This window comes from Pundamilia nyererei, unplaced genomic scaffold, assembly GCF_000239375.1.
Source record: "Pundamilia nyererei isolate P.nyererei 1_Seehausen unplaced genomic scaffold, PunNye1.0 scaffold00331, whole genome shotgun sequence".
NCBI classification, from domain to species: Eukaryota; Metazoa; Chordata; class Actinopteri; order Cichliformes; family Cichlidae; genus Pundamilia; species Pundamilia nyererei.
The window spans coordinates 403,157-423,541 of NW_005187732.1; the positions used below are offsets into that span (position 1 = coordinate 403,157).

General features: G+C 42.7%; 1 protein-coding gene and 1 non-coding gene across 2 annotated transcripts in view; one reads left to right on the forward strand and one right to left on the reverse strand.

Annotated features, from left to right (window-relative positions):
- Nucleotides 1–717: 717 nt before the first annotated feature.
- On the reverse strand, nucleotides 718–789 carry trnaa-cgc (transfer RNA alanine (anticodon CGC)). Its single transcript has one exon. It is a non-coding gene; the product is annotated as a tRNA-Ala (tRNA).
- Nucleotides 790–10,446: 9,657 nt separating this feature from the next.
- The window catches only part of sema4f (sema domain, immunoglobulin domain (Ig), transmembrane domain (TM) and short cytoplasmic domain, (semaphorin) 4F), a 55,337-nt gene continuing 45,398 nt past the window's right edge, over nucleotides 10,447–20,385 (forward strand). Inside the window, exon 1 of the mRNA XM_005751883.1 lies at nucleotides 10,447–11,254. Coding sequence (XP_005751940.1) covers nucleotides 11,164–11,254 — 91 coding nt within the window. The 5' untranslated portion in view covers nucleotides 10,447–11,163. The remainder of the gene's footprint in view (nucleotides 11,255–20,385) is intronic.

Sequence of the window (20,385 nt, forward strand, 5' to 3'; positions counted from 1 at the left end):
GCAGATGTTTGGGAGGGACAGATGCCACTCTCTTTCTCCTCCCTCCTGTCCTCCTGTCACTCCTCCTCTCCCCCTTTTTAATCCCCTCTGAATTTCTTTCAGTCTTGGCTTGCAAAATCTTTAAAATGAAGGAGCTGTTGTCATGTGAGCAGACACCCAGCTGGATTCATCCCTCCCGCCTTCCCTGCACAAACCTGTTCATCCTTCCTGATGAAATTAATAAAACTTGCTCGTGCGCTGATTATTGAACCGTGTCCTTTGTTTAATAGACACGATGGCATCGTGTTCGCACGCTAAGACGGCATTCTTCATCGAAGCGTTTTCAATTTCCATCAGCCAAGGATCAATTTACTCCTTCTCTTTGTTCCTGCTCCTTGTTCCACCCTCACTCTCTTTGCGCTCTTATTCTCATTTTGCAAATTTGGCATGGACAATAGAGATCAGCAGATAGAGACAGATAACATAATCAGAGAATATGATGAGAGGACTTTGCATGCGACCCATGTTTCACACTCATTTATCACAAATTTCAGATGAAAGGACAGGTAAGTCAATTAAATGCTCATATATTTCAAACAAAAGAGGTTTTATTTAGTTGAGGAGAGCCGCTGCTGCTGCTGCTTTGTCATTCACCCCTTCATCAGGAATTATTGCCTATTCTGGTAAACACTTTGTGCCATTTGTTGTTATATAGGCTGACATAGATAAGATAAGAAATGGAGATGCTGGGGATTGAACCCAGGACCTCATACATGCGAAGCACGTGCTCTACCACTGAGCTACATCCCCCTCTGCATGCTATGGTATTGATGTCAGAGTGTGTGAGAGAGAGGCTGGTTTAAACTAAGCAAGCTTCACTAAAACACATCGTGTTTTAAGTCTTTCAGTATTTCAAACTGACATTTCTTGTATTTACAGTCTTCTTGATGGCTCATTACCATGCACACAGTGCACATTACAGCCACCAACAGTAAATCAGAAGAAAAGCCTTAAAACAAGCATGCAAATTCGTGTGGATCTGCAGAGTGCAGATAAGATGTTGACGCACTTGATCACAGCTCTGCCAGTGGTCAAAAATATCACTGGTGTCCAGTTTAAGTGTTTGACAGAAGATAGCATTCTGCTTTAAAGTGATATGTTTGGTTCTGTATTTGAGTGTGGAGTCACTGAAAAGGTAATATCTGCAACAATTTTGTAAGTCTTTCCATGTTTTAAAAGTTAAATGAGCACAAAACGCAGTTAGAGTCAATTTTACGGCATCGTGATCAAATATACTATTTGAGTGCAGCGCATGTGCTTCATTTTCCAGCTCACGTTTAAAGGCTGTTACAGTTAAATGAATTTGAATGTTACAGTAAATGGAGACTCACTCATCACTCATTCATTCAGCATGAAAAAGCCTATTTAAAGCGAGCGGCGTGTTTTTTCCTGCAAGTAATGACACTTCATTTAAAAATCAGTCATTTGGCCCCAAAAGAATCGCAGATATGAGCGATATGCGACATAAACCTTTAACATGATGTATGTTCAACATATCACACTGAGGATTTATATAACTGCAGACACATAAAGCCAAAGAATTATTTCATCAGCGATCCACACTGCACTATAAACTGTGTAATCAGCCACTGAATCAGCTGAATGAAATAATCTGCTTCCACTACATAATCACCATCTTTCATCCTTTCAGTCCTGGCTGCGGTGTAATTATTTGAATGTGATCTTACACAGTCTGACAGAAATGTAATTTTTCCTGTAAATGAGGGTGAAAAGCTTATAATGCAGTCATCTTACTTTTCAGCATACTTGCAGACGATGGATTTAAGTGAATTGAGCCAAAGAAGAGGTTATTTTTATTTCCCAGGCAGTTTTTAAGCAGATCTAATTTGGCACAAGAAAGTTGTATAAACTGAAAGTCAGACTCTTTTATCTTTTAAGTTGCCATATTTAGAATAAGTGCTTTAACATCGTCATTGGATTCCCCCGCTCAGCCCCTCTTCCCTATTACCTGCAGTATGTAAATTTGCACCAACGGTCAACATTTTTCTACCTCTAACCAAACTTCCTTCCTTATATTTCTGCAGTAGAAGTTTCATCAGCTTTCCGAGTGATTGTTCCACCTTGATGTGAAATTTCAGGAACTAATTTCTTCCGATGACTCCAACACCATGTGAATGCACTTAAGATTAAGGTGGAAACAGAAATTTTCCACCTATTCCCGAATGTAAACAAGCAGCCATGTGGCAGCTCTGTGTAGCTGTGCATAAGAAGGACGGTAATTAAGTCAAATGCTGCAGCCAGCTACTGCTCATTTTAGCTGCTTTAATGATTTTGTTACCTTACTTAACATTTTACACTGTACCTAGAGCTGAATGCATTAGGAATGTTGTACAGAGTGTGTAATGCGCTGAGTTCTGGGTACAGTATAAAAATAGGCTCAGTACTAAAGCTGGACTCTGTACAGTTTTATAGATCTGACTCCAGCACAGCCAGAGCTTTCCTCAAACAATGAATGCTTTGACACAGAAAGGACTTGAGCAATGCAACTCTGAAATGGGAATATTCCACATCTGCTATGGCCCACATTGCAGCGCAGTTATAAAGCCGACAGAGGCAACCAGAGCCAGTCAAAAGCTGCGGCAATGTTTACTGTAAAGGATTTAAAATCTCTGCGCTATCAGCCACCCACAGCAGTTTATCTTCCGGCACTGGGGACTCCACTTACAAGGGTGCTTCTGCAATAAAAAAAAATCTACTGTGAAATCTACCATAGTGACATAACTTGAATGTCATTCCTCTTTAAAATGCACATTTATTCATACTGTAAAATGTGTAGACATTATAACTGCAGCTAACAATGCCCAGTGCACCCACACCCTCACTCTTTTGGGTTAAGACTACTTTATCGGGCTGGGTGAGAATCAAAACATGTTGTTGAGAACAGCTTAGCGCACAAAGGCTCTGTCTTACCGTTCTAGAGGTCACTTTTTTTTTATCACTAACAAACAATGACCCCAGTACATTCTACAAGTAAACAAATGACAAAAACACAAACTTCACACTCATTTTGTGATGAAATTCTGAAGCAAGGGGTGGTGGTAAGGTTAGCGTTTGATTTTTAAAAAGCTTTGGATACAATTCAAAGCAGTCATGTGGAAGTTGACTACAAACATTAGCAAAAGTAGTTTGTAGAGTACTACAAGAAGTGCAACAGTGGTGCTTGTTATGAGAGTAGCAGAAAATGTAACAACATCAATGGAAAATGGCTGTTTTGTAGCTCATAGTGAATAAGAAGTTATTGTAGTTAATGCTGTTAATAGATTCTTACAACTTGCAAGTAATTCTAGAGACAGATACAGGCATTGCTAAATAATAAAATTATTTATAAAGACATCTGTTGGCTGCTTCACCTGTAGATTAGATGTTTCACAACATGAGCAGCTATAAACACCTACACAAACGTTTGGTTCCTCCTCTGCACCCCCAGATTCAAAATCTTGTATTTCACATTTATACGCTATGGATCACAGAGACTTCTTTTTCCCCCCCCCTTTTTTTACACTAGTCATGTATTAATGTCCCAGCGAGCCAAGGAGCTTCACTTTGTACCAAGCACTTGTTTCTTCAATTGGATCTCAGCGGGGTGGAGGGGTACAATGTCGTCTTCGCCCCGGGCTCTCTTCTAGTCTCTCCTCTCTCCACACAGTTGGAGTGGGTTAACAGGATTAAGGGGACGTGCATCGTGTTGGGTGGAGCGCTGAATATACTGGAAGTGCCTCCATCATGGTATGCAGTGAGACAATGCTCAGAAAAATCATCATGTAGCATATTTAGGTCAGATTCAAAAGAATGTATACATTAAACATACACAATACTCCCTGGGGACAATAAAGTCTTAAGACTGAGTGATAGCCAGCTAGGTAGGTAGCTAGGTAGGTAGCTAGGTAGATAGATAGATAGATAGATAGATAGATAGATAGATAGATAGATAGATAGATAGATAGATAGATAGATAGATAGATAGACTGAGGCGGTTCTGTCAGGGGCTATTCATCTTTAGATCAGCATAATGCTGTGTACATAAGGGAGTTGATGTTGGGGTAATCTACTTAATCCGACTGGGGGTTGAGTCATCTTCACAGGCTCAATAATTGATAGCACCATCTGCTGTTGAATCAATCTACCACAATATCATATGTATGGAATTAGGTTAGTGCAGTGCAGGGTAATTATACTTTATCTCTCCCATCAGGGAAATGATACTGTATAATTATATTTCAAAATGTTCTTTCATCATACTCTCAGTAAAATGAATGCGCAAAAACAGTTCTTTGGGTTGATTGATGTACCTGTTCCCAAGCAGATCACATGAACTTATAAAGTAGTATAACATGTTACAAATTTTTAATTTCATTTAATTTAATCATTGTTATTTTTTCCCCACAGAACTAAATTTAAGTGAGAACGTTATATTTTTACAAATAATTAATCTCTTTTTACATAACATTAAGCTAACCATTTATTCGTTTTTTTTAGCTACCAGTCAGGTATTGCTTGATTGGAAAATAAAAGCTCCAGTTCAGAGCAGAAAGCAATCCCATCCTGCGGTTGTTTCAGGTGCTAACGCTTCAAATGCTAAGAAATGGAGGGTTTGACTTAACTGAAATGATGTGTTTGGATGTTCTATGTTTGTGCAATTTTCTTTTCTGGTCAATTGATCAGGTTTTGTCTATATTTATCTTTATATTAGACTGGCTAAGCTGTGACACCATGAGTGCAGTGGGTAGCTGTTTTAGCACTGTGAACAATTTCCCTGCCAGAGCTCTGTTCTGGAATGACCAGTGATCAGTTTCACAGTGAAGTAATCACTGATCTAAATACTGGTGTTTGATGAATATACATATATCAAAGTTATATTTTTAACTCCATCGCACGAATAAAAACCACAGATTGCTGTAATGCTCTGTCAGTGGTGGAGACAGTGCTAATCAGCATTTAGAATTCTATGCTGTGTTTAATGCACATATCAGTGTACACAGAGGGTTTAATGCTACCTTGCTTAAGTAATGACATATAATGCCTAAACTGTGTCATTAATCAGACAGTAATAACAGCCTCAGTAACGGGACATCGGAACAAGATCATCTCTAAGATGATCTCATATACTGAGCCAGCTGAATTTATTATAGAAAAAAAGTCTGCTTCAAATACAGGCCTGTTACACTCACTTTGGGGAAATAAAGACTCAGGTCACTATTTGAGGAAACATGTCCAGGGGTCACAGTTGACTCAGTGGCTAATGCAGTAGGCGTACTGGGCCATCGCTGCCTGATTAGCAACAATTGCGTTCATTGATTAGACATATTGGCATTAAATCGAAGACATCAGATGAACAGCTGCATGTTTCATTTACAGAGAGCTTATGGTTATTTCAAGGACGAGGTAAATGATTTTATTTAAGCTCAATGGTTATGCTACCTACATACTGGACACTCACTGAATAGCTGACATTATCCCTTTAATCCTAAGATTTAGGATGGTGTGTGTGTGTGTGTGTGTGTATGCGTACTCATTCATGTGTTTGCTGTTACTAGATTGCGCTTCTGTATTGTCTATAAATAATGAAGAAGTTAGCATTGTTTGAACATCTTCGACCCGCAACACAGCGAAGGTTAGCGCACAGTTCTCCCAGCACACACACGCACACACACAAAACCCCCAAACCTGCTAACATGTGCTAATGCTTCACTGATTAAGATGCTTTTATTAATGCTGAAAACAAGCACATCCACCATGTTTGTGATGGTGCAAGGCAGCTTTGATTTCTCTGCCAAGCATTGTGTTGCAACACCTCAGCTGCAGCCACAGGAGAACCATCTCGACATGTGTTTATGTTTCTCGGAAGCATCACGCATGTTGTGTTTATGACACCCTGGAAAGAAATAAAGGAACGGGGTGAAAGATTGACGCTATAATACGTGAACGCTGAGAGCATTTCACGCAGAAATTTAAGGACACCAGACAGCTGAGAGTTACACCTAATTACATTATATCCAATGTGACATGCATGTGGCATACCTGATTAATAACAGTTGAAAGCAAGATGAGGTGCGTAATCACTGCATTCTGAGATAAGTCTTCTCTGTATGGAAGCAAATCTCTTCTCGCTCTTCCTGTTGACAAAAATGCACGCAAAACCGATTCCATTGGAAATCTGCATTGGAAAATGTGTTTTCTGACTCGCAACTGCATATTTTTGACGAGCTCTTATCACTTAATCACTGCAACCAGTTAAGTCGTGTGTGATTTCCTTGTATTATCTCAACCTGACTCTTTGCTCAAAGATTGTGAGACGCTGACATTGCTCAAAGTTCGTCAGGTTCGTGCAACCCCTCTGGCTGCTGTATGCATGACAGAGAAGTCAAGTTTGAGGAGGAAAGTTGGATAAAGGATGGTGAAATCTTTCACCTTGGATTAAGTACAAGGTTTTTCAAGTAGCCACAACAGTTGATGTCATATCATAGCAAGATTCTGTAAGGTTACGGGTGGACGCACTGGCAATAAAACCTCAGTGAAGATCTGACTACTGTGTTACGTCCTCTCAACAGGAAGCATCCGATTGTTTTATGTCTGACCTTTATTTGGAGAGTGATAGTGGTTGATAGCTTGTCACTTTTCTGAGAAATTGTTGCTTAATGCAGAGTTTTAATGAGTTCCAGCTGAATACTACACAATTGTGAGATTCTTCAAGCAAGTGCACTCAGTACTTTACTTTCCTGTGCTTGTAACATAGCTGCAATCTCATCTTCAGATGATTTAGACTCAGAGTGAACAAATCTGCTCTCACATGTGCGCAGCAGCCCTGAACTGTTCTCGCTATTATCCGGTTGAGCACGAAAGAACCAAATGGAGTGTTTCCAGAAGTAGGACCAAAAGCGTGAGAGAGGATAACTTCAGACAATACCCAGGCTTAATTATTCCAACCTTGTCCACAGGTCAGGTGCTAAACTCGCTTCAAGGAAGCACTTCAAGCAAGAGGTAATTTTTGACTACCTTCCAACATTTGGATGGCAGGATCTTTTGCAGAGGACAATTCTGTGCAAAGAAACAAAGTCGGCTTCAGACATTGCTTCTAATACTCAAATGATTTCCAGTTGCAAAAGAGCAGCTGGAAACCTTCCCCTTATTATTTGTAGGTTAAGATTTCACACTTGGCTTCTACGTAACCTGGACAAAAATCCACCCGGTCATGGAGCAGTGTGGTGGAATGAAGCTAATCAAATGCTTTAACTGGACCATTGAACCAAATCTCCAGGCTTACCTGGGCTCAGAACTGCGGTTCAGCCCCACTGCCTAAAATCTTTTCCATCTCCGCCCTCGATAAAAACAGCAGATTCCATTGTTGGGGGATTAGTAGAAAAGGTTTTAAGCTGTTTGTTCCATTTCCTCCTCAGCAGAGGTGAGGCATGGGGGGGGGGTAAATCGGTTGGCAACCACCCAGCTGCGACACAAACACCAAGTAGTGGATATCACAGAGGGTAAGGATTGACCCCTCGCTCTTCTTGTAATCTTGTTTAGCCAGACATTCTGGGTGAAATACACACATTCAGCACATTTCTGCAATGATTTTCAATGGTTCAGTTAGACTGATAGCGTGAATGATATATTTATATGGAAGAGACGTGTGTCGGGGCGAATGTGTGCAGATGCAGCGCAAGAAGCGGAAAACGTAATGAGGAGCAGGGACGCTGGGGTGAGGGAGGTAAGAGGGGAAAGAAAAAGAGATGGAAAACCAGGATTCACTAAATCTTAATTAGGAAAATGAAAGCCGTTAACTAAACGACTGTTTCTGTGCATGTGGGCCCACTGTTCCTCGGGGAAGAAGCCCCTCGCCTTACTGTGACCCCTCCCTCCCCCTCCCCCTCACACACACACACACACACACACACACACACACACACACACACACATGCTGTTAGTGAATTTTAACTGGAACAGAATTAATATCCTTGAGTGCACGCATTACTTACACAGCAATTAGATTGGCCACAGTTTTGCGAGATTTAGTGCATGGATTTCAAACAAAGATATTTTTTTCTTTTTCGTTTTAACCAAGTCACTGCTTCTCTGTCTGCCATGATGTAAAGGGACGAGGACAAGGTCAACATCATGTGTGTGTACGCCCAGCCTAAAGCTGACCAAGAATCAGCTCCCTGATTCCCAGCCATATAATTACATTTGCTGGAGGAGATGGCTTGTGTGTCTCTCTCTATCTTTCCTCTGTCTGATTTTCTTTTCTGTCATCCTCTTCCCCATAACAGTGCCTCCAGCTTCCACTATTAGTCACACACACACACACACACACACTCCTGCAGACCAGTGACAACCTTTGGCCTGCATAAGGCAGTGTCTAGTTTTGGCTGGCACACATGCAGGAGAAGCGTGCACACTGGGAATGCACATTAACAGACAAGTGACAATGCATAAACAGTCATGCACAGCGACACACACATTAGCCAAAGGAGTGCAGGGTCACGGATTGCAGTGTCCTTACATCAGGACCTGACTATTAATGCGTGGCGACAGATAAGCAGCCATGGCAATCCCTTTAAGGGTCATACTCCTCTCTGGTTGGTGCCTGTGCTTAATTTATGCCAATCTGTACGCCCGGTTTATGCAAATGTTGTGGTTCTGTTTGAACCAGTGCGTGCTGAGTGATATGAAGGACTCAATCAAGCTCACAGTGTCTGTGCAATCTTGCTCTGTCTTTGTGTCTCACCCCATTCTGTTAGCTGAGTCTCAGTAAAACGTTATTTTTTCTTAAATCTCTGCTCTATTTCGTTCAGTCCAATCCATATACAAGGCTCTGGGTAATCAGTACTGTATTTTGTTTTTGCATTTGCCTCACCTGTCCAGAAGGGGGCAGCAGCTAATCTCTGGGACATTTGAGTAAGGACAAAGGCAACAATCTCACCACCAGCTGGACTGAATTCAGTCTAAACAGTGACTGACACTAGACGTGGATCTGAACCCCCAAAATGACATTGATAAATATGCCGACCACCCCAAAAGTCAAGGGTGGGCCTTTGTAAAAAAAATAATGCCTTCATCTCCAATGGTCACTGCAACAGTCTCCGATGAAGACATCCATTGTGATGCTGTCCAATGTTTAGTCATTCGAAATTCATTGGCCGCTTAAAGATGGGACACGCACAGTGTGGGCTTAATCAAGCTCGATTAGAGACGGCGCCGCTCACTCCTTAGTTCCATTTGACTTTTTTGAACATCAGCTGCCTCACCTCTGACCCCAGTCCTCCCCCTCCTTCCCCCTCTTCGTCTATCAAATCCTTTAATCCGGGTTCCTGCATGACCCCCTCCCTTTATCCTAAAACCGGGGTACATGTCTGCACTCTGGCCCCGTGAAATCGGTCAGCCAGCATCCCTTGCTAGCCGTGCTGGGAGAAGAAACCCCGAAGAGGAAGCGGGAAAGCGAGCGCACATGGCTGCTGCACACAAAGGAAAAAATGAATGTATATTGAAATGTCAGCACTGAGTGAGCTGACGGGCTGCAGATGAACTATCAGTTAACTATCACGCCTGGCGTAAAAACAACCTATTATTAGGGTGTTTAAAAAGCTTGCAGACCATTAACCTCACATCTGCTATTTAATCATCTTTACTCCAAGCCCCGCCCCTCCCAACATGATGTCAGGATGACTGACAGGCGGATTAAGGAGTCCAGAGCTAAAAAAAAAAAAGCAGAAGTGGGAGGAAACCGGTGGAATGCTAAGTGTTTATAATGTTAAAATATTGTATTAAATAATATAAATATAAAACTTATGCATTTGTAACATTAGCCTGTACTCTTTGTTCAAAAACCACTAAAAATGGTTTCCAAGACCACAGCCCACGTTTTTATTACGCATAGCTGGGTAATTCCAGGTAATTCAGTGTAGTGAAATCTTAGGTGACACATTAGTTTACACAAACTACCGCAGTAGTATTGTTTGCTCAGCCTACGTGTTCCTCCAGCCTCGTAAAAGGCTTGAATAACCCGGCCACTAACCCAGGCTCTACAGCCTGTTTTCAGATGATACAGGTTGATCTCATTTCACTTTTGTGTTGCAGGAATCCTCCTGGGATTCTGTGACTATTGTAATGACACGTTTCAAGGTCTTAAAAAACACATCTCACCGAGTGACAAAGCAGCATTTCTATAATAGGATAATAATGTGGCGAAAACACCGTAATTACTCCCTGACCCAACGATGGGTCCATTCCCACGCGCGAAATGACTCCTTATAAAACACACAAAACATGTTCGGTCAGTAGATAAAGTTAACACGCTCGAGCTGTGACTCTACTGCGAAAAGCAGGGCTACGTACGCGCACCTGTGTGCTGTGACATCACCACCTTTACCTGTAAGGCACTCGCTCTGAGCCTGCTCGGAGGGCGGGGCCGTGCGCGCTCAGCGCTTCAGAGCAGTGCATCCTCAGCCCGTCACAATTCTCCGTATCTCGGTGATCCTCTTTCCTGCGCTCGAGCTCCAGCAGTACGGCGCGCTTTTCATTTATTTTAAATATACAGATCGAATATGTTTTTCTCCTCCTCTGATGAATTTACTGAGATAATGTTAAACAGAAAACGGGCGGATTTTTGTTTGTAGCCGCGGGACAGGATCGGCCACATCAGGGCACACGGAGCGGAGAGGAGAGCGATTCTACGGCTTATTATAACCATTGGACGTTATTCGACGGTACTTTGGATTACTTTGGTGCGCACTTTGTGACTGGGGTACACCACAGATAGTACTACAACAGTTTATCCGCTGTTTCCCTTCATGTCGCTTTCATTTAGTGCGTAATAAAAAGCCCTCTTTATTTTCGGTGAGCGGGCGAACACTTTGCGCTTTGTGGACGACGGGAAACCAGAAACCTGTAGCAGAATAAAAGAACAGGACGCCTTTATTTCATTTCCAAACAATCACCTGAACTTGTTTTTTATCTCTAGTCCCCCCCCCCACCACTGAACTGGACTCAGACAAATCCAGGATCAAGATCAAGATGCACCGCAGCTGAACCCACGAGTCCGGGAGTCCTGGTGGTGAAATCGGACTGGACAGACCTCCAACCTCCTTGGTGCTGGACAGGAACTGAATCAAGATGACTCTCAGCGGTGCGATATTAAGCCTTCTCGCGTTGCTCGTCTTTCTCTCCGCCGGATCATCGGCTGCGACTCTGAGCGCTCGTAGAGGTGAGTTCAACTGCAAGGTGGAGGAAAGCAAAAAAGTCTGGGCACCAAGGTTGGAGCTCACTACTGACAGTCAAAGCTAAAGCGGGCATTAAGGCACGGCTTTTTTCACACTATAAATGTGTCAGTGTGCGAGTAAAAACGGTGCACAGCATCTTTACTGACGATCATGATAACAGATATCAAAACAAGCACACCTGAGGCTCTGGCAGCACATGCAACTTTAGAGGAGTTTGCGTGCCCGTATAGAGCTGAAACAGTGCTCCACAAACGATTAGCGATTTGGCATTTTAAAAGCAAATCAGCCTTTACCACAAGTTCAGGTGTCTTTTGTGTTAACTTCTTCTCTGCGCTGTTGTTGTTTTTTTCTTTTGTTTTACGCACACAGAGCGATGCCAAAGCTCTGCCTTCTGCCTTTATTGTTGCTTGATAAATGGTGATACTGGGGAAGCAGGCAGGTGCCAGACTTGTTCTGCTCGCAGCCAACAACAAGTGCACGGACTGGGCAGAAACGCCAGGCTGTGTGCTGGTTGATCCAGACACGTATCGGCTTTGAAATTTAAAGGGACAGTTCAGTCAAATGAGTTTTCTGCTGGAGGGATTGCTGCTTGTAGGGAATTTGTCTTTTTCGTTCGCCCTCCTCTGGAGAAGCCAGAGGTCAGAATCAGCGGCTCTGTGAGCTGGTAGTGATTCAGCATCTTCGCTGGGGGGTATTGGAAGATGCTCAGCAGAGAGGATGAAGACGGGCAAACTCAGTTGGATGATCTGGGATATTACCCTGCTGCACAAGTGTAGTTTAAAAAAAATGACTGTAAAGTAGTGGCATTTTTTTCTTTCTTTTCAACTCTGTATAGTTGGAAATATTTGAATTGCGAGAGCAATAATGCGAGGATAAAAGAGCCAGACAGATTTTGTATAGCTATAAGTCAGAGTGAACACAAGACAAGCCCAGGCTCTCTAACAAGCTCCCTCTTTGTGCTGTGACCGTCAGGGTCAGGAGCACAGACTTGCCAGCCTTTCTGTTCTCTAAAAAGCAACTGACAGTTTAAATGAAAAAAATAAAAAAAATGAGAGGAGACATCCATCACAACAAAATAAGAAGTCACAAAGAGCCATACTGTGTCCCTCCGGAGGCCGGATTGGTGCATGTGTGTGTGTGCTTATATCTTTTATATCTTTGTCCCTGTTGAATGTTTTCTCTTTGTTTACAGGTAATAAGTGCCTTTGCTATCTTCCTCCACTCCCCTTTTCAATATTTTATGCTTGCTTAAGCTCCTTTCGTACTCTATGTAGCACATGATGGTGTTTACGCGCAGATGCAGCGAGGAGGAAAAGATTTAGAGGTTGCGTCACTCTGCCCATTGACCATTAGCTGCCTGCACTTCAGTCACCTGACTGTGTTAATGGGCTTTAGCCCTGTGCTGCACTGTGCTGCAGCGCTTATTGTGCTTTAACCCTTTGTTTTTCCAGGTGTGATCAGCCCGCATCTAAATCCGTCCTCTTGACACGTCTTTGCTGTCGATCCGGGTTCCTTTGGCGGAATGAATGGAGTGCCTGTAACTTAGCTCCCTGGCTCTGTATTATTATGCAACTGTGGCCTGTGGCCTCACAACAAATCCAGTTGCATAGCTCTGATAGAGAGTGGGGAAGAGTGGGAAACAAGCCGATATGTTGCCCCACAGAGCAATGCGTCTGGTTTTCACAATAAAGCAGTTGTAGTTTAAGAAGTGCATCAATAACTCCAGTGTCTCTTCTGGTTTTTGGGCAGATCAGAAGCTTTGGAGACGAGATGCCAAGTGCAAACACGCAGGGCTTATGTCTTCATTAAAAACAACAACATTGTTTTCGTTCAGAGAGCTGAAGTAGTTCCTGCCCTCTGGGTGTGTGTCTCTGTGCATGCTTCACTGTTTGGATGTGTGTTATGATGACAATGGGGGACTCTTATGTAAGACAGTGCTGTTGTTAAGGAGCAACTTTTCAGGTGATGTGTGTTTGTCTTGAGCTAGATTTGCACGTACAGTAACATTTTAGCATGGCATCCTCATGTCAGATGCTATTCTGCTAATAGACTGCAGATACTGACTATCATTCAAAGCCAGCAGAGAATGAATCTCAGTGATTTTGGAGTCGTGGTGACTTTTCATATGGCGCCATCAGAAGGTCAGACGTTCCAGTATTTCAAGACTGCACTTTATGCGAACAGACAGGCAGACAGTCATGCCTCACATTATCCAACTGTCTTGTGAAAAATGTTCTTTTCTGCTTTCCTCGTTGCAGTTATGATGAATCTGTTTTTATGGCGCTTGTTGGATGTGTTTATCAGCTGGTGCTGTGGTTAATTAGACTGATGTGGGACTGTAGCAGTTCTCTGGGTAACTGTTGAGGGAAAAGTCATAAAACTGCTCGGCTGAAATTACACGCTAAATAATGAAGTCACTGGGAGAATGTCGGATTTTAATTGAAAGAAATCACAAACAAGGCCGTGTAGGTGGTCATCATTTTCACTTTCACGAACAGATTTCGATTTTTTTTCTCTACACCCACCTTTCCATTGTGTTTATGTGCATATCCGTTGTGTGCGCTCCCCCTCTGCCAGCTCCAGTTGCACTGGTCTAGCAGCACTTTTAATGCTCCTCACATGAATCTCATTAGGGTGTCGGCACACATGGGAAGGTCTCTCTCCCAGTGGTTTGGTGACTGTGTGGATCAGGGTCCGTTTACAGAGTGGGCTAGAAGAGTTTGGTCTAATTTGATGAGCTCGGTTAGTCGGATACTATGCAGGTATATAAGCGTTATGTTGCTAACAAGGCCACCCGGCGTCCACCTACTGTACCACCTGCTTGCCTCCCAAAAACTATACTTTTTCTTTGTTTATTGTAAACAGCAGCTTAACACAATCTCTTTTCAAACACTTTTCACTTCACTTGCCTTTAGTGAGCAAAGATTTACTACTCGATTGTAGTTTTTTTGTTGTTGTTCCTTGGCTGGTGCTGACTTGTATGTGGAAAACATGGTTGGTACCATCATTTAATATTAAGTGTGTTTTTGGTTGGGAGATGGATGAGTGTGTGGTCATTGAAAACTGGTGTGGTCTTTGGACTTGTTGGCAGAAGGTCAGCTTTTCGATGGATCTTGTTGATTAAAGGCTCTCCTTTCATTGTCTTTGCTCCAGTTGAACTAAACCGTGAAAGAGTTTGGATTTGAGAAAGGGGAAAAATGCAGTGCTGTGAAGGAAAGCAAAGGAAAGCAGTGCGCTTTGTACCAAAATTCAAAAGGTATAATATTTATATCCTGAATAACTTGTTTTGATTATAGTTGTAAGCCAGAATTTTAAAAATGCAGTTAATTGCCAAGCTCCATGTTGTATTTTACCTTCTGTGTATGTTAATAATTTAAAACAGAACATGTGTTGAAACTCATTTCATCTGACTTGATGTGGCCATTGTGCATTCGTATGACTCACACTGTTACCAGGAAAATGATTCTAAAATTTCTCACTTGGAGGGCTTGGTAGGCTCAAAATTCTTGTTACTGCGGTATATCCATGTTAGAAACATGCCTGGGGATTAGGCCAGGAAGAGAGGAACTACTAAACTAACTGAAGCAGGCTTTGCCTGTGAGGGTACATGTGGACTACAGTAGATTATGTGTTTGTGTTGAGGATGCATTGTTAGTCTCCCACTGGGGAATGTGACGTGGTTTTGCAAAGACAAGAGAATATCTTCTTTCTCATTCCCGTATCCCATTGTCTGTTTCTCCCTCATTCATTGTCTGCCCTTCATCCCTCTCCTTCGTGGTAGTGAAGCTGATGGGGCCTGATGCAGTTGAGTGGTACCATGGGAGTGGAGAATGGCATCAGAAATGCTTTTAGCGCTTCTCTCAGTTTGGTCTGATAAGCTCTCGCCTCGGCTATAGCTTGAGTGCAGAGGAGGGGAAAGCTGTTGCATTTTAAAGTCTGCCTTCCAGTCTCTTGTTGGCTTCATCAGAAACACCTCCTCCTGACGCAAAGCTGATTTCTTTTTTCGTTTTATGTAGCAATTTGATATTCAAATCTTAAGATCTTCTCTTTTTTCAACACGTTTGCACTCCCAAAGCGTAGCATTTTATGCCAGGTGACAAATCGTCGATATATTACGCTTCCGGGCACCCAACACGTCCCTAGGTTACGAGTAACGTAACGTTTTACTTAGTGTTTTCCAAAGCGATTTAGCATCATTAAAGTGCTGCTTAAGGTTAGGGATAAGGTTAGGGTTAGGGCTGGAATACACGGCTAGAATGTGTATTACCGCAGGAGCGTCATTCTACTGGATTTCATCTATAACCCGGCGCGTAGCATAAGAGCACGGACGGTCACCTTTCGCGTTCCTCAGGAATGCCACGGGACTTGACAAATCTTCATTATATCAAGCTTCAGGAGTTAGAACAGACTGCTTTTTCTCCCCATTTCCCCATAATTTGTTTCTTCCAGTCACTTTTCTTTTTCCTGTTATCTTCTAAATTCTCAAAAGACCTTAAGCTAACGCTAAAGCTAAGCCTTAAGCTAAGCTAAAGCTAGCTGACTCGCACACCTACATGGATTTTTCTATAAAGTTAGTTTAAAATATTCGTCCAAAAAATGGCAAATCAGTTGAAATGAAACCAAAATTTGCTACACATGAAGGGAAGAAAGGGAGTCAAAGAAGGGAGGAGAAGATGGATAAATTCTCATTGACTGTTAGCCACCTACAGCAAATACTCTCTCACTCCTTCTTGCTGTCGTCACTAAAGTTCATTAGCTTCTCATACGCTCTGACTTATAAAGCGTCCTCTATAAAGCCCAGACATTTCAATTCTGAGAATTACGTTAGCTGCGCTCACGCACTTGTTTGTCAATGGTCAGCCCACACAGTCGCGCCTTGACTGGACTCTGTCAGAGCAAAGGTCAAACCAAGTCAGATGTCAGAAGCCACGCACACACCCACTGTCTCTCTTTCACACACACATGCATAGTTGACACAAGCAGATTTGTAGGATTACCAAGAGGATTTAATGATTGGAATTCTTTTCACTGCCCTAATTCTGCACCCCCTTTTTTCAGTATAGCTGTCCCCACTCAGTTTGATCGCCATTACCAGATTAAACTACACGTCACCTGTAGGTTACTGCATAGGCGGATCGGTGGAGTTCTCCATCTTTCATTCCTTCATTCCTACCTTCTGCATTCTTCTCACTCCCTCGCTAATGGAAATCCTGCGAAAAGTGCTGTGTCATAATGTAAAAGCCTGCTTTCTTTTCTTTCTGTCTTTTTTTTTAAGCTGTTGAATATTCTGGAGTTAAAGTCGTGGCGGGTTTAGCAGAGAGAGCATTAGCGTGTATTACCTTCGCAGGGCTTTAGAAGAAGTGACGGCCGCATACAGCTCAAGCATATATCATCAACTCATTGGGATTCACACCCGCTTTCCTTCCTCATCTCCTGCCTCTCTAGCCCTCTGTTGCGTGAAAATCCCATCTGATAGAAAGCAATCCGAAACCAATTATAATGCACTGCGAACAGTTTTCAGCGTTTAAACTGAGAGGGTACAGTTAAGCCGTAGATTAAAAAATTTCTATCGCCTGTTCTTTTGTAAAATCTAGTTAAAAGAAGCCTTTAAAACATTTTCATCAAATCTAGGTGACCATGTCATGCTTTGTGTTTCCTGTCTGTGAATATTGCTGACTATCATCAGTGGTACAAATCAGAAGGAATTGTTTTGGCCACCGACTCAAGGTGAAGTAAAAGGGAGCGAGAAAGGACAGTTGGATTTTCGTGTAATGAACCGAGGAAAAAATAAGGGCTGAAGAACATGAAAAACAAAGAGGAGGTGAAGGTGGAAAGAGGTCAGAACATTTAAAGTGGGTCTGAGTAGCTCGTGGAAAAGAGACAGAAACTAATAGATATTGATGAAATGAAGCAAAGACAGAGTAATTGATCTGTCTGATTCGGGACAAACCAACCAGACAGCGAGGACATAACGGGTGTCACAGGATTTGAGGCAAGGTCAGAGGTCGTGCAGGGTGACCTTGCTCAGGTTCAGACACTGCATCCACTTAACCTGTTAGCATCTCTGCGACCAAACGCGCTCTGCTGCAGTCGTAATGAGAGGATCCTCAGAGATTTGGCGGCTGTTTACTCAAACTGATTGGAAGTCCTGAACCAACAAAAGTCATCGGTCAACTGATCCGTCAGTCCGCTGGCTCGTCTTTCTCTGTTTCGGGGTGTTTCAGGTCAGTGCGTGCTTCCATTAGTGGATGGAATGTGAAGGCACGCTCCATTTATTTGCCTCTCACACACTTTTTGGTAATTGATTCATGATTGAATGAGTGATTGGATAAGCTTCTTATGTGCTGAAGTCAAATGGCCTTATTGTGTCTGTGTGTGTGTGTGTGTGTGTGTCTGTGTGTTTGCTGTGTTGTTCTGTGTCAGCACTAAGGCAAAAGGTGGGAGTTTATTAGGATGAGGAAGGAAAGGCACACAGACACATCTCTCTCTTTCTTTCCTCTCATGAGCACAATACTTCACTTCCTTGAGCCTTTTCCTGCTTCCCATACTCACACACGCACGCTCGCGTCATCTCGCCAGGTTTGTTTCGGGGCTTTCGATGCCCGCATGCCACCTGCGACTTTGTTTGCAAAGCCAAAATCAAATAAAACGCCACATGAACACCATGTTCTTCTCATGGTGTTTGTCAGAAGTTGGGCTAAAAGGTGGACATGTTAAACTCCCCACATCAGCGCTGCAGTGAACAGTCAGCTTTTTCCACTTTTGTGCCTGTTGGCATTTTTTACTCTCGGTGACAGCTGGAAGCTGGAAAAAGCCATCGTGTGCGGACTGCTGAGTTTGAGCACAGAAGAAATGTTTAGTAAATACTGCTTTCTCCTGGCACCGATGCTTCTGCTTGTATTCTGTCAGATTTAAAAAACAATTAAGTAGTTATGGCACAAAGTGACATCCCTCAGATTATTAAGTAGAATATTAATTTGTTAATGGGGCTTTATGTCTGTGTGGGCAGACAAGCTTTTATCATTAATAAGTTACTCCTCTGAAAAATTAATAAATTAGCGAGTGAGTCTCTCACCCTGTGGATGAACTCCAACTCCAACAATCTGGGACAGACTCTGGTGATGTTAGTGCTTGTTCTGCTCTGGTGAAAAACGACACCAATGAACCAGCTCTCCACCTGCTGCAGGTTCTGGTTAGATCAACCCTCCAGTTTGCAGTGGATCTCCAGAGCAGAAAGTCTAACATCGCCAGCTGCTGTCCAAGACGGAAAAGATGGGATCGGATCCTGGCTAAACATGAGCTGGGAAGGGCTGTCAAAATAAGAGTGAGAGGATTGTGCATGTGTAATTCGATCGCAGGATGACTTTGTTCTCTCAGACTAACACAAAAAATAAAATGCTGAACATGAATTTCTCTCTGTTCTTAACACAGTTAGTACACACTGGTGGCCCACCCATGCAATGTCTATGTGTGGGAGACACTGCAGAGGGAAATATACAGGCCTATATGGGTAGACCCTTTCAGACTTTCCCTTACTTTTTTCACACCTATTGATTTACTATTGTTATAAATGAGATGATAAACATGAACAGGGAACAGAGTTCACAGTTACAGTCCAGTTGCGATTGGTCAGTCCAGGCTGCTTGTGTGGGCTTCTTTCTCACACCACTTTGCAAATGCAAACGCAGGTTGTTGATAGTGAATACAACATTAAGGAAGTGGAACACCTCAGCTCAGTAATCTTTTGCTTTTCAGTAACAGACATCTCCCAAATCCATCTCCCATGCAAACACGGTGATGCAGCAGCATGATATTAGTCTCGCAGCAGAAGTTATGTGATTGTGCGAGCCTCGTGCAGTAGTGTGAACCCAGTTTAAGTCGGATCTGCAGGTACCAGAAATTGGTCTGTAAATTCATGTCTTAAAGGGCAGTTTAGGTCTACTGGGAAGCCAAGCTACATACTCAGTGATAAAGGTCTGACAGTTCGTACTAGTTTAGTATCTAACCTGCTGCTCCTGTTTTCCAGAGGATTGCTTTACAAATATTTACAATGTTCATCATGTGCTTAATTGTTTTATATTCCTTTTATATTCCAAACAGCACAGCGCAGAGCTTAACAGCAGAGCAGGCTTCCATTCCCCTGCTAAGTAATGTCATAAATGTGACTCAAATATTCTCTAAAGTTCCAAATTATAATCACAATCTGTGTGAACAAGCTTTAGAGTTGCCACGTGAGAAGAGTAAACAAATACACACAGTCTATTGGGCTCAGGAAGAAGAACCGGACCAACAGGTTGAACTCGAGACACTTCATTGCAACCAGTTCTCAGATCCTAAGCATGGATGGTATTTTACACGTAATTTACAGTTCAGTGAAGATTAGGAAAAACACTCTTTGGTCTCTCTCTCTCACTCACACACACCACAGGGCGTTTGGCGGGTCATGCGGAGAAGGTTACTGCTCCTGCTATGATCAAGGTAACACACCAAGTCATAAAGTCAGAGCAGCGACTCCCGTCTGGCACACACACACTCGTAGCCTTCAAAGAGAAGCTGAGTAACAGGCGTTCTAAATAAAAAGCGATAAGGCTGTCTCAGGCTGCTGTGTGTATCTGTGTGTGTGTGTGTGTGTGTAATAAACCGAGATATCTATTTCCTTTCTGTGAGTTAGGCTTGGGCTCCCTTTGGCAGACTAGCAAATTAAAGCACCTCTCTGCACTTCTTCTCTCTCATTCCTTTTGTGCATGTGTTTATATGCATGCGAGTGTGTGTGTGTGTCTTTTGGCAGCCTTGGTTGGCACACAACCATGAGGTCCATTTCATCCGCACACACACTCACTTACTCGCACAAAGATTGCTTGACAGTAAGGGCTACCCTGCTGTGCTACTTTGTGTTCATTGATTGATAGTGCCTTCCGCTGTGGGGAGTTTCTTTGGTATTATTTTATGTATGTGCGTGTGTGTTTGTGTGTGTGTTGGTCAGTTTCGAACAGACGTATCGACGTAGTCTTGCTTCCTCTCTCTGATTTGTTGAGCTCCAGTTTGATTTTCATTCTTTTTATCAGCCCTTCTTCCTCTTTGGTATATTGACCTTCTGTCTCATTTGTTTTTTTTT